The sequence below is a fragment of the Branchiostoma belcheri genome, unplaced genomic scaffold (genome assembly GCF_001625305.1).
Source record: "Branchiostoma belcheri isolate BF01 breed outbred unplaced genomic scaffold, Haploidv18h27 scaffold124, whole genome shotgun sequence".
Classification (NCBI taxonomy): Eukaryota; Metazoa; Chordata; class Leptocardii; order Amphioxiformes; family Branchiostomatidae; genus Branchiostoma; species Branchiostoma belcheri.
The window spans coordinates 542,901-562,741 of NW_017802647.1; the positions used below are offsets into that span (position 1 = coordinate 542,901).

At 40.4% G+C, this 19,841-nt stretch overlaps 1 protein-coding gene across 7 annotated transcripts in view; it reads right to left on the bottom strand.

Annotated features, from left to right (window-relative positions):
* Positions 1-5: 5 nt before the first annotated feature.
* The window catches only part of LOC109463321 (SUN domain-containing protein 2-like), a 23,938-nt gene continuing 4,102 nt past the window's right edge, over positions 6-19,841 (bottom strand). The window contains exons 2-22 of one of the 7 annotated variants that reach the window (XM_019760086.1): positions 17,217-17,291; positions 16,120-16,842; positions 14,854-14,901; positions 10,710-10,802; positions 9,489-9,647; positions 8,831-9,030; positions 7,843-7,977; positions 6,918-7,011; positions 6,581-6,693; positions 6,125-6,243; positions 5,509-5,656; positions 4,822-4,881; positions 4,382-4,596; positions 4,225-4,268; positions 3,763-3,922; positions 3,255-3,470; positions 2,894-2,978; positions 2,682-2,797; positions 2,359-2,526; positions 2,079-2,171; positions 6-1,807 (exon numbers count right to left, since the gene is read on the bottom strand). In XM_019760086.1, coding sequence (XP_019615645.1) covers positions 1,694-1,807; positions 2,079-2,171; positions 2,359-2,526; positions 2,682-2,797; positions 2,894-2,978; positions 3,255-3,470; positions 3,763-3,922; positions 4,225-4,268; positions 4,382-4,596; positions 4,822-4,881; positions 5,509-5,656; positions 6,125-6,243; positions 6,581-6,693; positions 6,918-7,011; positions 7,843-7,977; positions 8,831-9,030; positions 9,489-9,647; positions 10,710-10,802; positions 14,854-14,901; positions 16,120-16,842; positions 17,217-17,291 — 3,178 coding nt within the window. In that variant the 3' untranslated portion in view covers positions 6-1,693. Of the gene's footprint in view, positions 1,808-2,078; positions 2,172-2,358; positions 2,527-2,681; positions 2,798-2,893; positions 2,979-3,254; positions 3,471-3,762; positions 3,923-4,224; positions 4,269-4,381; positions 4,597-4,821; positions 4,882-5,508; positions 5,657-6,091; positions 6,244-6,580; positions 6,694-6,917; positions 7,012-7,842; positions 7,978-8,830; positions 9,031-9,488; positions 9,648-10,709; positions 10,803-14,853; positions 14,902-16,119; positions 16,843-17,216; positions 17,292-19,841 lie in introns of all 7 variants that reach the window. The other 6 variants (XM_019760085.1, XM_019760087.1, XM_019760089.1 and 3 more) reach the window with 6 other exon arrangements.

Below are 19,841 nucleotides of genomic sequence, written 5' to 3' on the forward strand. Positions count from 1 at the left end.
AGATGTCCCACTATATTGTTTTATTCGTCCTTTCATTCCACAATAAAAAAAATCTTAAACCATAACTTCTACTTTTCCCCCATAAGACATGCACACCAACCCTTTATAAACTTATAGAATACATAGAAAAATAAAGGTAGCATTTCTCTTGAAATGAATGGTTTTGAACCACAGTCTGCATGCATATAAACACCATTAAACCAAGCAGTATCTTTGTAAGGACACCCAGGGTCATACACATATATCTCTAGCTGCACTGTCTGTCTAATCTTTAATAGTACATGTATTTATTACAAAACAACTGAGATCCAAAACAACTGAGGCAAACAATAAAAGTTTTTCAGCTTACATGGTAGATTGATTTCTAAAGGTGTTGCGGTCTAATGACTAAAATTTGGATCCAACTGCACCAATGCTTGTTAATAAAGGACAACATTTTTATACTTCGCATTAGATTTTTTTTCCATAGGCGACAGTTGGATTTCAAAGAACTCCAATGGGCTAAAGAGCAAAGAAAATCAACCAGATAGAGCAGCTGTTTTATATCTTATGTATTATGTACACATATATTGATATTGCTAAGACATTGCATGCAAATATTAAATGATATTTCAGCTTCAATCTTCAAGAGATGAATAACAAAATTATACCGCATGTTAGTACATACTTAAAGTACTTCCATAGTTCAGAGAAATCAATTTACTTCACTGCAGTTCTTAGTTCTCATTTAAGATAGTCACATAAAGGTGGACAAAATACATCTTTGGATCTTTTTCAGTATGACTTACTTCCTATGAATGCTTTCTTCAACATATAATCTGGACTATAGGCACTTACGATGGAAGATACTATCTGCTTTTTTTTACAATAAATAGCAGTAAGTTTCCAGCCACACAAAATGTGGTAATAAAAAATGGTACATGTAGATATGAACAAAAGTATGAGTGAACAAGTGATACTAGTGGACCTGAGTCAGAACAGATTGGTTTCTTCTTTCCAATCCAAAGAACATGTCACATAAAGTGGCGATTTGGTTGAGGAATGACTATTGACTTGATGTGTTAGTTATTTTTTTCTTCAGCTGTCATGTATTTCTTCATGAATGTTATGCTGTAATACATCCACTCATGCTTTCTGTAACAGTTACAAACAAATGACACGTGTCACGTTAAAAGGAGAGATTTACCTAAGACTTGGATAATTTACTGTATCCCAAAATATTTAGAAAACATCAAATGAAAGACTTTCTTACAATATAGGCATATCTTTTCCCAATATAAAATATAAATAACTCCCAGTATACATTCAATTGCACCAAAAAAGAAACAAATTTCACACCCTCGAGCTCAAAATACATATTAGGCATTTCAAAAATAGTACTGCATCTTTCAATTTTGTTATGTGAGATTTAAACCAAAAATCAAAACAAAGTCATAGTTTTAAACCCTCTTTGTTCAAACATACCAGTGGTAGATTTGTAGTCTCTCATGTATAATTTATAAATAGCATTCAGAGTAATCTCTTAACACATCTGCATCCCAATCTTTCCACCATCTGCCGAGAGAGTGTTTTTGCTATTGTCTTTGAAGACAGCTTTCAGTGAGACTACTTTCCTATTCCCAGTTGTGTAAAAGCTTGAGAACTATCATGTGTTCTCCAACTCTGGTGTGGCAAGGCGTGGCCTTGGGTGACCTTACTTCTGTAGTATGCCGTGAACTCTGAACCTGTAGATACAGGTGTAGTCTGGGTTTCCATGGTTACTGAGAATGCGCAGCTCCACTATCGGGTATGGCTTTACATCAGTCACCTGCAGGGTGGCAAGGATGCACGGGAATCAGTAACTGGTTCAAATATAACACAGGCCAGTTCTCTTTAAAATGATTTCATTGTATACTTCAAAGACAGGTTAGCTTTTAAAGATACAGCCCTACCTTCCCTTGAAAATAAAACAAAAACATAGCTGTAATCTAAGTTTTTATTAAAGTCTGAGTATGTAGCACTAGTCAATCAAAAGTATCTTTCTACAAAGACTGGCATCCAATACTGCAAATGAATCAATCAGAATGAAGTCCTCCTACCTGAACAGGAAAGTACTGCAGAGGTTCTGCATTGTCATCATACGTGTAGTTCCCCAGCAGGTCTCCTTCGGCCTGAGTCTCATCCTCCAAGCCCTGAATTATAATTTGGACAAACTGTTAATATCTACGGAGCAAGGAACTATGGCTCTATCTGTCAGCTGACTCAAGCAAATCAAACTGTCAAAATCTGTTCTAAATAGAAAACGTAGTTCATACACAATGAATAAGTTCTTGGTGATGATACAAATCAATTTTTAAAAAGTTCCACTCCTAAACTCACATAGACGGTGAAGTCCTTTGGCGCACTGTCAATTTGACCAGTGGGAGACAGTGATTTGGGGATGTGCTCTAGTGAGAATGACGTTGGCTTGACCACTCCGGACAGTTGAATGACCATGTAACCCTCGCTGCCGCGGAATGCCCAGCAGTTGCCTGGATGGACATCAGGCTGAAAAAAAAAACCCCAACTTTGATAAATCTATCAATTAAGAAAACCAAACACTGCCACCAACAAATGAGTAGAGTAGGATTAGAACTCATAACCTTGTGATCCAGCACTACTTGACATTGTTTGCTATGGACAAGTGTGTGTTTCTTACTGACCTGTATGACAGTTCTTGGGGAGTTGGTCTTGTACCAGAGAGGGATTCCAAGAATGCTGAGCTGAGCAGACTTGGACTCGTAGGTTTCGGTACATCGCAGTGACAGGACACTACCACCTAGTGTGGGAAAATCACGCAACATCAAATACATGTACCTGCAAGTTAATTTGGTGAAAAAACAGGTTTAAAACCCATTGTTTTATGCTTATTTACCTGCTGATTCCAGTGCATGGTCCACCATACCGGTCTTGTCGGCGTCATAGATACCGATGTGCTTGTTAACAATGGCTCTGATCCTCTGCAAGAACAAGACATGCGAGAAGAGAACAAGGTTTACAAAATAGTAAGAACTTGAAGATATGTCTGAAAACACAACAGCTGACCTTTTCCTTGATGGCTAGCTCACACATTTTTCTAGCATAACAAAAAAATGTATAATTGCAAAAACACAAGCAGGTAGACCCCTCTTCTCTTGACCTGGAATCTACATGTACAACATGTCTCCCTTCATCAGTAAGCGCTCACAAACAAGGAAACCAAAAGCAACACCTCCGTACATGGTGGTAACACAAACCTCTTCATCCACTGTCACCTCCCCTGCACTGGTCCGGCTCACGCTGGTCTCCACCTTCAGTTTCTGGGAGACATTTTCTGTCACCCTGGAGACAATGTCGTTCACTTTGCTGTCAAAGTCAGACTGACCCACAAAGCGCGACTTGAGCCAGCTGACCAGCGCAGACGAGTCCTCCTGGAGAGCCTGCTGGACGGTGATGGACAGCTGCTGCTCAATCTGGGACATGAAGAACAGCACGTTATGTTCAAGGTCATAATGATATCAGCAAGTTACACAAATAGTTTGATAAGAAAAACACAATGTAACTTTACCATATCAGTGTACAGTCCTACATACAAACTTAAGTAGTTTGCACTGAAATCATGTATTATATAACATGTACTAACAATATGGAACAAAAAAAAACACTAAAGGGAATGGTACACTGTTTAAACTGTTTATTCATCATCACAACAAAGTACACCAAAGTACACCAATGACGAGGGTGAGAAGAGACGTGGTGTCTGACCAGTGAGATGTTCATGCTGTATTTCTTGAGCTCCTGGTGGTACATGTCTGACTGCTGTTGTACACGGCCCAGCTCCATCTTCAGGGAGGCCAGCTCACTCTCCAGCCGATGGATGTGCTCTAACATGTCTGAAGACGTGCCCACTCCACCATTGGTCTCACTGAGGAGGGAAGAACCTTTGTTAGAACACCTTAAAGACTTCAGAAGCCTTTTGCAGAGAAAGGATTGTGCATGGCTGTGATGCTTTTTATATGGAAGTGTTATGCAATTAGACAATGTTTGATAAGGTTAAGCTAAACAAGGGAACATTGATGCATTCTGAGTCAAATGCACATATTGAACTCATGTTTATCAAGAAAAGAAACTGCTAGTCATGATCTTAACCCTGACATTTCAGTACTTACAAAGTCTTCTAGCTGACTGAAATTACCCTGCGGGATAACAAGGAATACTTCAACTTACACTTTGATTTTCTGCTTGGCCTCAACAAGTTGCTTGGTCAGGTCCTAGAGAGAAGACACGTACATGAATGCTATTAGAAAACCAAATGTATTCCATGCAGAAGAAGCAGCAAAGATTCCTGTATAAGACACAAGTGGTCTTATTTAAGAGCTCTAACCTCGGAGTGGCTGTTGATTGTCTGCATCTTGATTTCCAGCATGGCGAGCTGGTTCTCTCGTTCTGTGCGTAACTTGTCCAGGTCCGCCAGGATGGCCTGGTCCTGGACAGACACGTCCTTACGGAGACCCTCCATGTGTTCCTTCACGATCGCAGTGATGAGAGCGATGATCTCGTCTTTATCCATCCCTCCAGCCATGGCTGCCGCTGAGGCACCTGGGATAGAATCCATGGTCAAGAAAGTTTAATAGCTGCACTTTGGACATGGGAATATTTTTTCTTCTCACCAGCTACCAACCTTTAGACCTTACTATGACATACAAAATCTGCTTCAAACATTAGAAGCACCAACACCCTATATATGGTGCATGTTGTATGAAGGGTTTGCTATACCACAACCACAACCTTACACCTAGGAAGCCAGCGATCACAGATATTTACTTTGCAGAAGATTTTCAACTTTTTCAACATTTCCTGCCCCTCCAGACATGGAAGCTTCAGCTGTGGATGGAAATACGGTATTGTAATGATCAATGATGATAATGATTTTTTTTGTTACCACTTTTTCAAAGGCAGCTGTTTCTATCACTAAAAATGTATACAACGTGCCCCACACCAAATCAAACACTAAAAAACATGGAAAGCAATCAGCACTGGCGATATCAACTCCAACTTGCATTGTCTGAACCTTTCTCCAAGCATGAGGTCACAAATATATATTTTCACCTCATAGAAAAGCTTACATTTTCCATCAACAACTCCTGCTGCTTTAAAGGCACATCCTCCAGCTGTGACAAGAGGATCGTAACATCTCAATATTGTATGGGAAAAATTCAAGGTTTAAATTTTAAGAGAAAAAGACAAAATCTTAGTGTGTCGTTACCAGTGACACATAATACAAAGGATAAACCAGCACAGCATAGACGTATATAATGGTAGAGACTCTGATCTGATCTCTGTTTGGATTGTCTCTTGAAAGAAACTTGATTGGGGTAGAATCGCTGATCATACCATATCGGAGTCTCTATACCATCTAATATAGTCTGTAACATATACATTTGATACAGAGAAAAAGGACTTCCATTGCTCTAAATCTAAATCTTCATCAGTTACCCCTGTAATACCTACTTTGTGTGCTGACTGCATCTGGGATCTGGCTGCCAGCCTGGGAAGACTGCTCCCATTTCCTCACCACGTCAGCGACAGTAGCACTCAGCCTCTGGATCTCTGTCCGCATCTCTGAGCGGATCTGTTCTGCCCTAAAGTCATTCAGCACCTGGGGGGAGAAGTCAGGATTCTGCATATTGTCTAAAGATGTGTAGATGTAACTACTGTATCTAAAGCAGAGAAACACAGTCAAGAAATCTTAACAAGATATCTTTTCTTAGATCCATTGTCTAAATACTAGTGACCACCTGTGAGCACTTTTTGGTTGTCCCTTAGATACATACTAGTATGTAATTTTGTGTTTTTTTTTAATCAATAAGGTAGATCTACATGTACCTTTACCACTAATACATGCTGTTGTTATAAGTAAATGCACATATCTTCTTCTTCTTCTTTTTGGGTACCCTCGAACAACCCCTGTACGGGGTATCACTGAGGGGGGGAAGCGAACTGTTTCATGTAGGATAATTGTTTCTCATGCTTTTAAGCTCCATATTAGCATTCAAGTCAGGCTTATTCAGGCACCCCATGCTTCCCCATGCACCTTTTCATGCATAGTCATGTGCAGACCACGTACGGGTGGACCAGCTCCTGTTGAGGAGTACCAGGGCAGCCAGGCCAGCAGGGCTCCGGGGGTGGAGGCCACAGAACTCACTATACCTGTCAGGAAACTCAGGGGCCACAGATAGTACAGAGCTGTAGAAAACCACAACACAAAGGATTTAGTCAGTATCTTTGGTTTTGCCACCAACTCACAGATATTCATTTTATACCATTGTTGTAAATGATAGGATAGTGAGTGAGTGTGTTGTAAAACAGTTATAAAACATTGGCATCTTATCTGGCAACGTGAATCCTTCAAATCATTGTTGGTTTCAAACCTTTACAAAAGTTGATCACTTCTGGTCCATTATTTACGTGCATAAGTGTTAAACCTATTCTACTGTAGTAACAAAACAAATAATGGCAATATGAGTATAACTTGTACTACTGTACCACTAGGACTAGTCAATATGTTGTGATGAAGACTGACCAAGCAGCAGCAGCAGTAGTAACAGTGGCAGTAGCAGGAGCCTGAGGGGGAAAGCTGCTGCCACAAACACTGGACCTTTCCTGTTCATGATGGTGTTCTTCAGGATGGTTACTCTAAAAGAACAATCATACAGACAGAGGGTTGTTAGCTAGTAAGTATTTTGATGATATATTTTAGTTTGATTTCAAGGTTACCACTGGATGCCCATTCAGGTCATTGACAAAACCCAGGCCTCCGATTATACTTCCTGTAAAAGTAATGATGCATATAGACTACATTTTGAATACAAGTGCTGATTGTTTTAAGAAGTATTTCTTCAGACAGTTGTTGTACCCACCTGGAGAGAATCCAGGCGTCCAGCATCATGACAGTGGTGACAAACCAGTAGACAGGTGTTCCCACCAGCCACCACATCCACCAGAACAGGCCAACTACGCACGGGAGAGACACAGAACAGGTTAGGCTCTCAAGGGATGCAACTTGTTTTATCCTAAAACCCAATCTTGCAAAAACAAGATGCCAAAATACACTACAGTCCTTATATAACACACACCAGAACTGCTTTACACTGATACCTTAAAACCAGCAACAAACCATGCAGCGTCTAAACCTTCTCCCTGCTGCCTAACCCAGTAACTTACACAAATTTTGTCCCTAACAGCTATCTTAGCAGGCTGAAGGTTAAAATTGCAGAACCTTCCTTTCAATATGAGACTCACCTTCCAAGATAGACAGTTGTACCTTAAGGTAAAGCGACACAAACCAAGTTGGTGCTATCTATACCGGTAAGACCACATTTGCAGGGCCCATTGGATACACCATTCAAGAATTTTTTCACAGCGCCTTCTCTGGCTCATGGCCATTGAACTGAACTGACAACCAGCCTTAGAACGCTGTATCCCTTCAGCCCTGCCTCCCAAGCTACATCTACTGCATAGAACCCTGCATCCCATCTTCCCACAATATCCGCAGCCCTATAGTCTACACAGAGTAACAGACCACTTATGCCCTGGCTTACGTATCACCACAATTTTGGTACCTTTCTGTTTAGATCGAGACTTAAACTTTCCAACAGATACTCCTAAAAGGTAGAGACAAAACATCAAACTCTTTGTCAAGAAACAATTTGAATCCCCATACCATTTTGTAAAAGTAGTTTAACATGATACTAAAATTGCATTACATGTTAGGATGGACATTTGAAGTTCAAGATCACACAAGGAAACAGAAATAACTTGTGTGAGAACTGTATGAATACATACCAAAAGGCATTGTTACCATCTCCCATATGGTAAGTCCCCCAGCTGCCTCACTAGTGCTGTAGGCTGAGTCGGAGTAGTCTCCATACTCCCCATCAGACTCATAGGACAGTCTGTCCTGGGTCACAGACTCAGACTCTATAGACAGACAATACAGACATGTCAGGAATATGCTGTTTTGTCAAACAATAGCAGCTTTCAGATTTTTTCCTGATAAGTATAGAAATAGCTTAAGTTTAATATATAATATGTAAATGTTGATTGAACCAGCTTTTTGTGTCATTCTGAAACATGACTGATGGTTAGGAATCATAAAATCTAGTTACATACTGGTATGAAAAATACTGCAACATTAGCACAGCAAAACTGATTGGAAATGAACTCAGCAGATTTGAATCAACTGTGAAGGGTAATGTTGCAAATTCAGTAAGTTAACAAAACAAAATGGACTTGGAAAGGCTTAAAAAGGTTATGGTGAGTGATAAAAATCCTTTGTTAAATTTCTCTTCTGTAAGAACTGCTAAAAAAAAAACTAAGAAAAGAACTGTCAACAGAACAAACACAACATTGGGTCAACATATTACTGATAGAACTGCTCACCAGATGAACCTTCCTCATCTTCATCTAGCCCTGTGATTCCAAAATATTTTGAATTTTAAGAAACAATGGCTTAAACAATAGACTGATGGACATTTTGAAGTAAACAAGAAATATTTTGTAATGTACTCTGATATTTCTGCTGAAGTACATGTAAACAATTTCCAGGTGGTTCTTTCAGGCTAAGTAGGACGTTATGATGCTCCCTCAGAAAAACAACTTCTTGGTCGAATCATCTTTTTCTGAACAATATCTAACAGTTATTCAAAGTTACATGATCGAGAAGAAGCCTATGTCAGGTTTTGTGATAGATATAATAATGTTGTATAAATTCAAATGTGTATTTCCACTGACTGAATGACTGTCCAGACCTACACTGGCAGTCACAACTTACCATACAGTTTGGAGAGAGTCTTCTCAGAAGCCATGGATTTCTCCGTGGTGCCGTAGATGGATCCCGCCATGACGTCAGACTTGCCGCTGTGTCTCCTCCTGGCCCTGTTGGTACTGCGCGACTCTTTAGTCTTACTCTCCGAGTAGCTGTAGGAACCCTCCGTAACGCTGTCTTCAATGATGGAGTCATCAAACTTGGACCTGAGTACAGGGTTAGCAGAAATGAGTCCTTTGCTGAACACTGCATAGACTCTGTAGATTTAGACTATGACATGCATATATTCAAAGCTTCTACACTGTGAGTTTACAGATGTTCTCTGATCCTTTGACACAAGAAGTAAAAATTCTTCCCGTACCAGATGGTACATAAAGCAGTGCCCATCTCTGGTTCAATGGCCTTGGGCCACACAGTTGCCAGTGATAGTGGTGTGTGTTCAACTCCAATACCAGTACTCTTTCTGAATGCTGAGTGCTAAGCAGTGAAGTACCATTTTTTGGACAGTGTCAGTACCTACCAAATGCAAGGCGATCACTCTACCCACTTGGCCATTGCACCAGTGGTAACTAATAAAGTATATATATTCCAAATCTTATCTACCATTTTGTAGACAACCAAACCCTATGGTAAAATATATAAAAAGTTGCTGGTTTTCTCTTACTTAGAGCTGCCCCTTAGTCCTCTTCTCATCATCTTAGGCGTGTCATAAGCCTCCTTGAGGGTGTCCAGGTCCTGTACCTCCTCCACCTCCTGTCTCTCCTGCCACCCCAGCAGTGAGCGAAACTTCCGCAGGACGTAGATGGGGAAACGGTAGCTCCCACTGGCAGGGAAACAACACTGTTATCTCTTCAACAGGAACTGTTAGGAACTTCAAATATAAATACTGGTACCCACTTTATTCTGCCATTGTCCTGCCTTACTCTCAGACAAGGTCAGTGACAAATTGCTCTTTTTCATACTACATGTTTCATACTACAGACTAGTACAGTGTCTAATAAAATGTAATACAAAAGACACTATCATTGCTATAGACAGCCAGTGATATTATATGCTGAAATAAGACCAGATCAATTTATGTTTTACATTGTGTTGTGGAACGTTTGAGTAAATGTATGAAAAAGAAACCAACATTTTCAGACTGGTAGTCATAAAGTTAGTCCAGTTAATTTTGGTCGAAGATACTTCAAAGAAACACTGGCTTTTGTTAGTACGTATTGGTAGCAAAATCAAATAGAAGCCAAAGATGTTAACATACTTATTAATACAATGTAAAAAGTGATATAGCTTCCACCTGGATCACACTACTGTATATCTTACCATTGTTCCTTACTAATCCTTAGACAAAAGATGTCCAGAGACAACAAGCATGCAGATCACAGATCGAGGTCTATTATGTACAGAACAGGACTGGGGACTGCCACCAGAATGGATTATAGGATGAACCCCATGTTGTATAGATTTTTCAGTACCGATAGTAACCTACTACTAGAATCAGGAGATGCAATACAAGAGATTGGAAAATCAAAAAGGATAGACTGTATAGAAGTTCTACAGTGTAGCCATGTTTCCTACAAGAATGCTACAAAATCAATGAGAAACATGTATGACTGTATACTTCTATTTTCCAAGAGCCCTATTTGCTTGCTTTTAGTATGACAAATATAAGAATATGTTGTGGATCAGATAGCCTTGATAAAGCACTGAGTTAATAAGACAGACAACCATATATCCCACTGATTGAACAAGCACCACAAGGGTATTTAAGACAGTCACTGACTATATCAGTCTATAGAGTACTCAGCATGCAGCCATGCAGGAAGAAAGAACCTTTCCTCGTAACCTTAAACCCTGAAAACCCTGACAACATATGACATGATCATACCCCAGCACACGTCTGATGACACCGGGCTGAGTAACATCTTTCTTCTCATACACCTCAACATACTCCCCATTACCACTCACAGATAAACTAGCGCTGGGGGGAAAAAAGGATGCATAATTTTCATACAACTTTTTTTCTAACCACATGTACAATATATAGGTTTTCACAAAGTGGCAAACAGCATATATTCAATTACATGAACCATGTTGTGTTATTTCTTATGGCTACTTATATTTAGAACAAAACAAATGTCCAAATGGCTTAAAAAAAAAAAACTTTCATGGCCAAATATACATCTACACCATAGTGCAATTGATGTGTATTCTGAAACATAGGAGGCATTTTCAAAATAAATTAATATACAAAATTAATGTATTAACTTGAAGCAAAATAAAAGGTAGAATATGACTTAACAAACCAATGTTGACAAGACTCTAACCTAACAATAGCCCAGGTATGAGTTTTCTCCTTGGCTGCCCTGGGTAAATCCAGGAGGTTAAAGAGAGTAAATTAACCCCCTGGGACAACAAACACTACAGGGGTAGGGTCAACAACCTTATTTACAACTTCACACCTCTTTGATAACGACCTCAATAGACTTGTGCTGAACTAAATAAAGCCAGGGAAGTCCATTTAACACACAAAGCTGAATACACATTTCTTTGAATTCTTGATTCACTTATGGAAAAGGTACTAGACTAGTATAATCATAATAGGGCATTGACAGAAATCCTTTACACCTTTTGGCAGATACACTAAAAAAAAACTAACTTAAGTAATGATATTACACTGCAAACCTTCCTTCCTTCCCATCAACATTAGCCACACGACCAGCATCTGTAGTAACTGACAGACAACTTCTATGCAATTCATCCTAGCATAACAACACAAGCAAGTTGACCCTGAAACAGAGTGACTGGAGCTTTGCATACGGATGATACTGGATCCTATTCATTTGGTTAGACAACTGGCAGTCTGGATGGTAAGCCACAAATATTTGTGAAAACCCCATAACTGGTGGGACTGGTACTATTTTCAGATGTGATGCACAAACCTGAACTGAAGACCTCTGGAAAACTCATCAACATGCCAGTGACTTTATTTTCACCACACAACAAAGAACTCATATGGATGTATGTAAGCTCTACTTCAGTATATGATGTCTTAAATGCTTTCTTGTCCAAGGTCTGAGGAAGATGTCTCAAACTAACTATTACAGAAAATTACCATAATACTTGATCTGTGTAACCCTTACCAGAGAACTCCATGCAGAGACAAAGTACATGTAGGCCAGTTTGAATGTCAGGCCAGGTCAACCTGTTGATATGTTGGGAATGTTATCATGATTCTGTGACAGTAGCTTGTTTATCTACACCTATGGAAGTCATGTCATCACTTGGGTAAGGTTGGAAACCTTCAACACAGGGACGTGACTTGTTACAGACCAAGCCTTTAGAGCATGCTGTAAAACTAATCAGAGACACCTGTTTGGGCTACCATTTTTACAGCCTGGCCACACAGAGCAGGCAACAAATCACAAAATGTCATCATCACTGAAGTAAAAAGAAGTATCGTATTCAAAGATCTGTTTCAGCCAAGAGTGTTAACATTTGGAAAGGTCTAGTAGAATATCTTAAAACCTATCACATGTAGTTGCTGCTATCTGCTTTTATCCTGTTATCTACTTTTATCCTACACCTACTTGACTTTTAATATCTGCTGCATCAGGAAACCTAATATCAAAGCTGTGAATTTCTTTTATACTTTAACACAATGTCACAACAATATACATCAGTATATACACCACTTCAAGCCCATGTATACATACTGGCCATGTATGCATACTTTTAACTTTTAGTATGTAAACATGACCTACATTGTAGTACCCTCTACTGTTTGAAGATTCTGAAAATAGAGCAGTGTTATAGGAGGGTCTGCATGGGGGGGTCCTGGCAACGGTTAACGGTGAATTCAGCAGGGCCGATAACGCTTAACGGTAAATTCAGGACGGTCGGCAACGCTTAACGGTAAATTGACAGACTTTTCTTTCGTTCGAGCTGCACTGGATTTGGTATCTCGCTTTGTGAGAAAAGGTGATCACTGACAAAATTACGTATATCTTACATGTAATGAAGCACGCATTAAAGGTATGTGTTCCCTGTGTTCCCCACATGCCCTGGTCCCCGAGTGCGTCCACAAATAAAGGGGAGTCCGAGTTGACGTCGGCCAGCTTGCATTTTTTCAGTCTGCCCAGTGGATTTTGAGAGGGGAGCGTCGTAATCTAGGGGGGGGCGGGGGAATGCTCCCCCGGGAAATTTAGGATTTTTAAGCCTTCAAAAACGCAATTCCCACATTTTGAGAGGCAAATCATGGTGTTGAGAGTGTTTGTCGGTCCTTCTGACGTTTTCATATTTTACTCAAGATTTTTGTTAATTTGCCTGTCAAGGTTGACGGATTCTTGAAAGAAAATTCTGTAACTCTCCGCAAACTTCCGGAAATTGACAGGAAAGCTGGTTCTGGCTAGAGCCGAAGGGACCGAGCGCAGAAGTGCGAGTCGAGCGCCAAAGGCGCGAGCAATGTAGGGGGGTCCGGGGGCATTCTCCCCCGTGAAATTTTGTATTTTGAACCTTCAATGACGCATTTTCCTGCACTTTGAAAGGCAAAATTAGGCGTAACGAAGAATTATTCATTAACGCTTAACGCTGAATTTAGGATGACAAATAACGTTTTACGTTGAATTAAAACGACCAATAACGCTTCACGAGGAATATACTGATAACGCTTAACGTTAAATTAGAGCGGGCCGGCAACGATTAACGGTAAATTAAAATAGCCCATAACGGTTAACGAAAAAGGGCATGCAGACCCTCTTATAGTTCCAGAACCTTCAAACAGTAGACTGTAGAGAGTACTATTATTTGGGTGCATTACAGCAGTAACCATACTGTTGCATTTTCAACAGCCACACCCTTTCTACCATGTACATGACCTTTGGAATAGAGCCAACCATCCAGGTCATTCCATATAGGAAACTGATTTTGTCTAAGTAGGTCATTTTAGACACAGACATCAACGTCAGCAAATGGAAAATGCATCTTTAGAGTTACCATTAAATGTTAAAAAGTATGATTAATATCTTATGATTAGCATCTCTAAGAAGATAAAATCATAATACAAAAACCTTAAAGTATTGGTTTTAATCAACATAACATTTGGAGAATTGTGATGTGACGATACTATAGACGGAGATACAGAATCTTTCTGGTCTTGAAATTTACCTTTAGTAAGGCAATCATACACAAGATGTCTCACATAAATGGTTACTGCATTAATTTAGAGTTACAATTACAATAACAACCATGGCCAACTTATCTACATGTATGTAGCTGTTTAAGGTTATACTGCCCAAATCTAGCCCACACTATGTTGTCTATCTGGAGAGAAATATAAATCCACAGATGCTGAAAGGGAAACTTGTACCAGCAGACAGATGGAGGTAATATGGCAGCCTCCATCATCCCATGTGGCATACAAATTCAGAAACTGCAGAGGTCACTGTGTGTGGGTCAGTGATGACATACACTCACCCCATTCAGGATAACACACTGACAAAACCAGCTGCCATGCTTGGTCTTTCATTTCAAAAGGAAAGGATCCATAGACAGTTCACAGAGGTATTTCTATTTGATAATCGAAAATGCTTTGTACGATTAGCAATCACACATCACACTGTCAGTTAAAAAAGCCACTGCACATCTATTCTTAATTAGTATTACTGTATTAGAAAGAAGTGATCACACATGTAAGTGATCATACCCTAGTGATGTATCTATTCAGTAATAATAAAAAGGAAGACGTAACAACATTGGGCAATTTGGGAGAAAGGATAGGTAAAACAAAATTAAAAAAAAAATGGTAAAGATGTCTAGAGTAAAACAAAGTTAAGATGGATAAAGAATCTCTTTAGACTTTAGGAAGATTGTCTGATGTAAACTTAACATAATAATGAAGGTAAGAGAGTAAAGCGATAACTTTGGCACTGAGATACGGGGAAAGGGAGGATGGGCTCTGAGGGGAGGACAACGTTGCAGGAGTGTGGACGCAGGTACACCGTATCGAGAGGGCATTCTGGAGAAGAGCTTACCTCTCAGAATAGGTGTATCCTGTATCCTGGTAGTCTTCTTGTGATCGGCTACACGCGTCATACACGGGTGGGGAATAAACATGCAGGAAAGAGAAATCCATTTTGGCACGCAGTCAGTTAGCTACATTTTCCAATAGTCACTTCACAATGTGGGGTCCATACACATCCCTTCTGCATCCTCCCATATGGCTTTATGTGACTGGCAGTTAGATGGGGGATGGGGAGGGAATACCAGGTGATGGCTATAACACAGCACACCCACAGCACTGATAGTGTGCTTCTGATGGCACACCATAAATGACATGGTCGTGGGGGGGAAGCGCCATTTAAATAACACGTGCTTAATGTGTGCGACTGGCCTCCAGCGAATCGCTGGCTGCCAGGCTGCCTACAGGGGCATGTGAAATATTCTGATGGGGCCAGCTGTGGGGGAGAGCAGCCCAGCAGCCAATCACGTCTCAGTATTGGGGTCACTATGAATATTAATGACTACAACACTGGAGGACTGATGCTAGGAGATGGTCAGATGTCAGCCCCTTTGTTTGAACAGTCAACCACTTTTATCACTTTGAAGCAAAGAGAAATTTCAGACTTGATGGACCATGTAATGAACAGGAGCCACAGAGTAGGAAATTTCATATTCTATATCCTCCATTCCAATAGGAATGGTCTACTGCAGAGATGGACTTCTTTCTGCAAAACTGTATGAAAATATACATACATAAAAAGATTGGTTCATAAAAAGACTTCAAATACAATGTTCCCATTCCTTGGGAAATTGAGTTATGTGCAATCTCAATGAATTAAATAGTGATTTTGTATTTTGTGACTGAAAAAAACACTACTAACATCGATCTGACACAATAAATACAGTATCTAAAAAAAAATAATGAACTTGATGCAGGTACACCTTTAGTGTGTTCCTAATACTATTACCACTGAATATGCAGTTGGACAAATCAAATGGTCTGCGTAGGCATGTCTAGTACATTGTTTTTATCTGTCTGCAAACATTTGTCCTAAACAAATTAGCAATGCAGCAGACACCAACACCCTTCAACAAACACTTAAAACTGATGACCTTTTCAGCATGAGTGACATGTTATGGTCCATTTAGACTTGACATGACCGATGACCTTTGCTTGAAACCAAATATTCTGGGTAGTACAATGGCTCTGTCAACAGCTAACTCCTGACCCTACCCTGAACAAAAACCACACCCACACATAGCTAACATTCCCCATCCCCCCACTTCTGACCACCTACCTGTGTTCCACAGAACTGTGGCCACCTTCCTCCTTGTTGACAGTTGCCGTGGTTACGGTGGTTTCCTTGGTAACAAAGCTGGAGGGAGCTGCAGCTTTCCTGGGTGTTGATGCCAAGATGCCACCTGTGAGTCCCAGACTGTGGGCGGAGACGTGCTGGGAGGAGGTCGATGTTTGAGTGATGAGGTTTTCTGAAGACGTCAGCTCTCTGGCCGAGGACGAGCCTAGAGAAGATCCTCGTTTTTGAGAAGACCGCGAACCCGAGCTGCCGACCACGAGCAATCCGGAGCTGCGCCCGCTTCCTCCGCGTACCAAACCTGAGCCGGCGCTGGACAAGGTGGTGGCTGATTGGGTGAGAGCTGTTTCGGAGGTGACACCTGTTACGACAGCTCTCTCCGATGCGGACGATCCGTGACTACTGCTCTGAACGACACTTCTCCTGCCGCTAGAGCCACGAATGGAAGAAGCTGTGGAGCTGTGGCTGGCAGAACCTTGTATGTAAGACGTAGAGCCACCTTCCTTTGTCGAACTCTCCGACTGTGTGGTATCGGTAACCAAGGACTGGGTAGAAGTGCCACTTGTAAGAGCTGAAGAAACTGTGCCACCCACCAACAGTGCACTACTTCTCCCACTCCTGCTGCTGCCACTACTGCGACCACTTCCACTCCTTGTAGAAAGTGTGGCGCTGGTTAGAGTATCGCCAACAGCGGCCTGGCTTGCAGAGCTGGAGACAATCAAATGCAAACATCACCTTATATCAAACAAAGGCATTTTAATGATCCCTGAGTACACACTTATGTGAGAAGGTCATGGTCCACTGAACACAAATCAATGAACATTCTTGATTTACTGCCAAAGTTTGAATAGGTGCTGTAGACACAATGAACGTTACCTGCAGAATACACCAAACACTGTTAGTGAATACATTAAAAATGGAACAAAACCATTTGAAACTGATTCAAGTCAGAAGTTCAAGTCCAACACCTGCCAAGTTGATTCTCCTCATATTATATATATAGTCATAATTTTGATAGAAAAGTCAGATTAATTCTGATAAGGAGCTTACTGGTAAGGAAACACACATTAAGTCTGACATACCTCTCTACTGCACTGCTGGAAAATCCGTTGACAATTCCAGAGCTGCCAGCAACTGTAGATGTTTCAGAGGATTGCCTGGGGGACATAATGAACAACGTCAAACTTTTGAATGATCACAAATACTTTTTTACCTAAATGGCAAAAGTTGTTTCTGCTTTATTCCGACAAGTTTCTGTGTTAAACATTTCCCTGCTGCCTACCCCATAATAGTGGAGAATTCATAGCCAAACGGCTACTTCGGTGTAAAGGTAAAGAAATGTGTCTGGTCATCTAGGAGATTGCTCTGTTGGTAGAAAGAATCAGCAAATAAAATATTCTAGTTAAGAAAGAATGTATTCATGTATAATTGTATTATTTCTGAAAAATGTTCTGATACATATAAGATACTTAGTATATTAAAGTTAGTTCTGAAGATGATAAATGCATTACATTGTGAAGAATGTGAAGTACAATACCACATAAGCTGCCCTAAGGTACAACAAAGATGCATGGGGGCTGGGAGATTTAGCTGTGTGTTCAGTTGTACATGGTGCATGCCATCATTAATTGGCAGTAGCTCGTAGCCTGAGCATTTGTGTCCATGTACATGTATACAAATTCCCACGTGGATGACAGACACTCCAATAGGACATGCAGGCACGGTTGGTATTACCTGTCATCAGTTCACAGTTAGAAGGACTCTTCTTTTAATACCTTTGTTTTCAACAAATGATGGATGCTGAGGTTGGGCTTTGCTGGCCAATCCACCATGCATCCATGCCTGATTGAATTACCCCTATCTAGAACACTGAGGTGGAAGGTTCCTTTCCGATATAACAGGTACAGAAAAGACATTGTAAAGCACTAAACAAATGCATCTCTCATTTTAAACTGGGTAACTTTAGAATATTGTTATTACAATATTGCTGCTGTAGGTCCACATACAAAATGTAGGGATTCAACTTCAATTTCTTTTAATATCATTCATCTGATCCGCTATAGATATCACTTAACAACTGTGTATTGTAAGCAAACACACACACACATACGCACACACACACACACACATACACACAGGGAACACTTGTATCAAGGGCAATGGGCAATAAATAATTAAGCAGGGAAAGTGCTCATGATTTTTATACTAGCTGTCAGGGTCACCAAAATGTAATCCTTTCAAGGCAAGGCCTAGTAATAATAACTTTGAAACACATACTATTGAATCATCTTCAATTTGAATACAAAGGAAGTTTTGTACATCGATCCAACCTTGTACAGCAGCCTTCTCAAAACAAGCCGGCTACCGGCGAAAATCGCCGCCTACTCAAATTTTTGCGCCGGCTAGAGTCTACTTTCGTGTAAATTTTCAGAAAAACAATGTAGTCTCCATTACATTTTCTCACAAACTCCACCGGCTCATTTCTTCTGACGAACTTCAGACAATTTTCTGCTAGCTTTCTGGATCTGAAAACTGCTTCTTTCTTAGCCTCCTGTGCAGATTTCTAGTGCACGAGTCATCGTTTGCTTCTCAGCGGCCCGCGGCCAGAGCGGCCGAAACTTTACGGGGGGAGGGTCTTGTTCGGGGCTCGAGTTGAATCGGCGGAGCTGTATCGCTCGAGCTAGGCGGAACTTGCTTCGTAAACTAGTTGCTCACGAAAATTTATCAAGCCGCTACCTTCCCAACTTCTCCCGGCACTAGTAGTATTCCTGCTACAAATAACTAGTACGAATCACGTCAAAAAAATATCAAGACATGTACAGACAATTCTGTGGTCAAATGGAGATGGTTCCATCAACCAACCAAACTGTGATGCTGGGAAATTCTTAGACGCCACTAGAGATGTATACTTGTACCAACATGTGGATTTCGCAACCAGGTACCAAATTAATCAAGAAAATAATGTGTTAGACCTTGTCTTCACAAATGAGATGAGCATGATAGACATGGTTACGATGAGACCACCAGTTGGAAAGAGTGATCATGCTATGTTAGTGTGGTCTTTTAAATGCTACGCAAAGAAAGATCACATCAGAAAGGAAATCCCGCTATACCATAAGGGCTTATATGACAATATGAAAGAGGACTTACAAAAAGACTGGAAGAAAATCTTTAGTAACCTTGACATTGATGAATGCTGGGATACATTTACTAAAGCCCTAAAAGAGACAACGAACAAGAACATTCCCATAGCCAAACCCTCAAACAGAAGAAGAAGGCTTTCATGGAAAGACAATGAAACTACAACAAAAATGAAAAAGAAACAGAAAGCATGGAAAATGTATATTCAAACAGGAAAAAAAGAAGACTACATAAAATATACAAGAATGCGAAACCAGGCGCGCTGGGCGTCAAGAAAAGCAGTAAAAAAACACGAGAAAGAAGTGGCTATGAACATCAAAGGAAACATCAAATTATTCTGGAAATATGTAAATAAAAAATCAAAGACTAGAGACAGCATCCCTGACCTAGTAGACGGCGACAGAACTGCCAGAACAGATGCAGAAAAAGCAGAGGCACTAAACAAATTTTTCATAAGTACCTTCACAAAGGAAAACACACAGTTTATCCCCACATTAGAGCAAAGAGACTACGAAGAAGAACTGACAGACATACAGATAAACCCAGAAGATATCTGCAAAAGAACT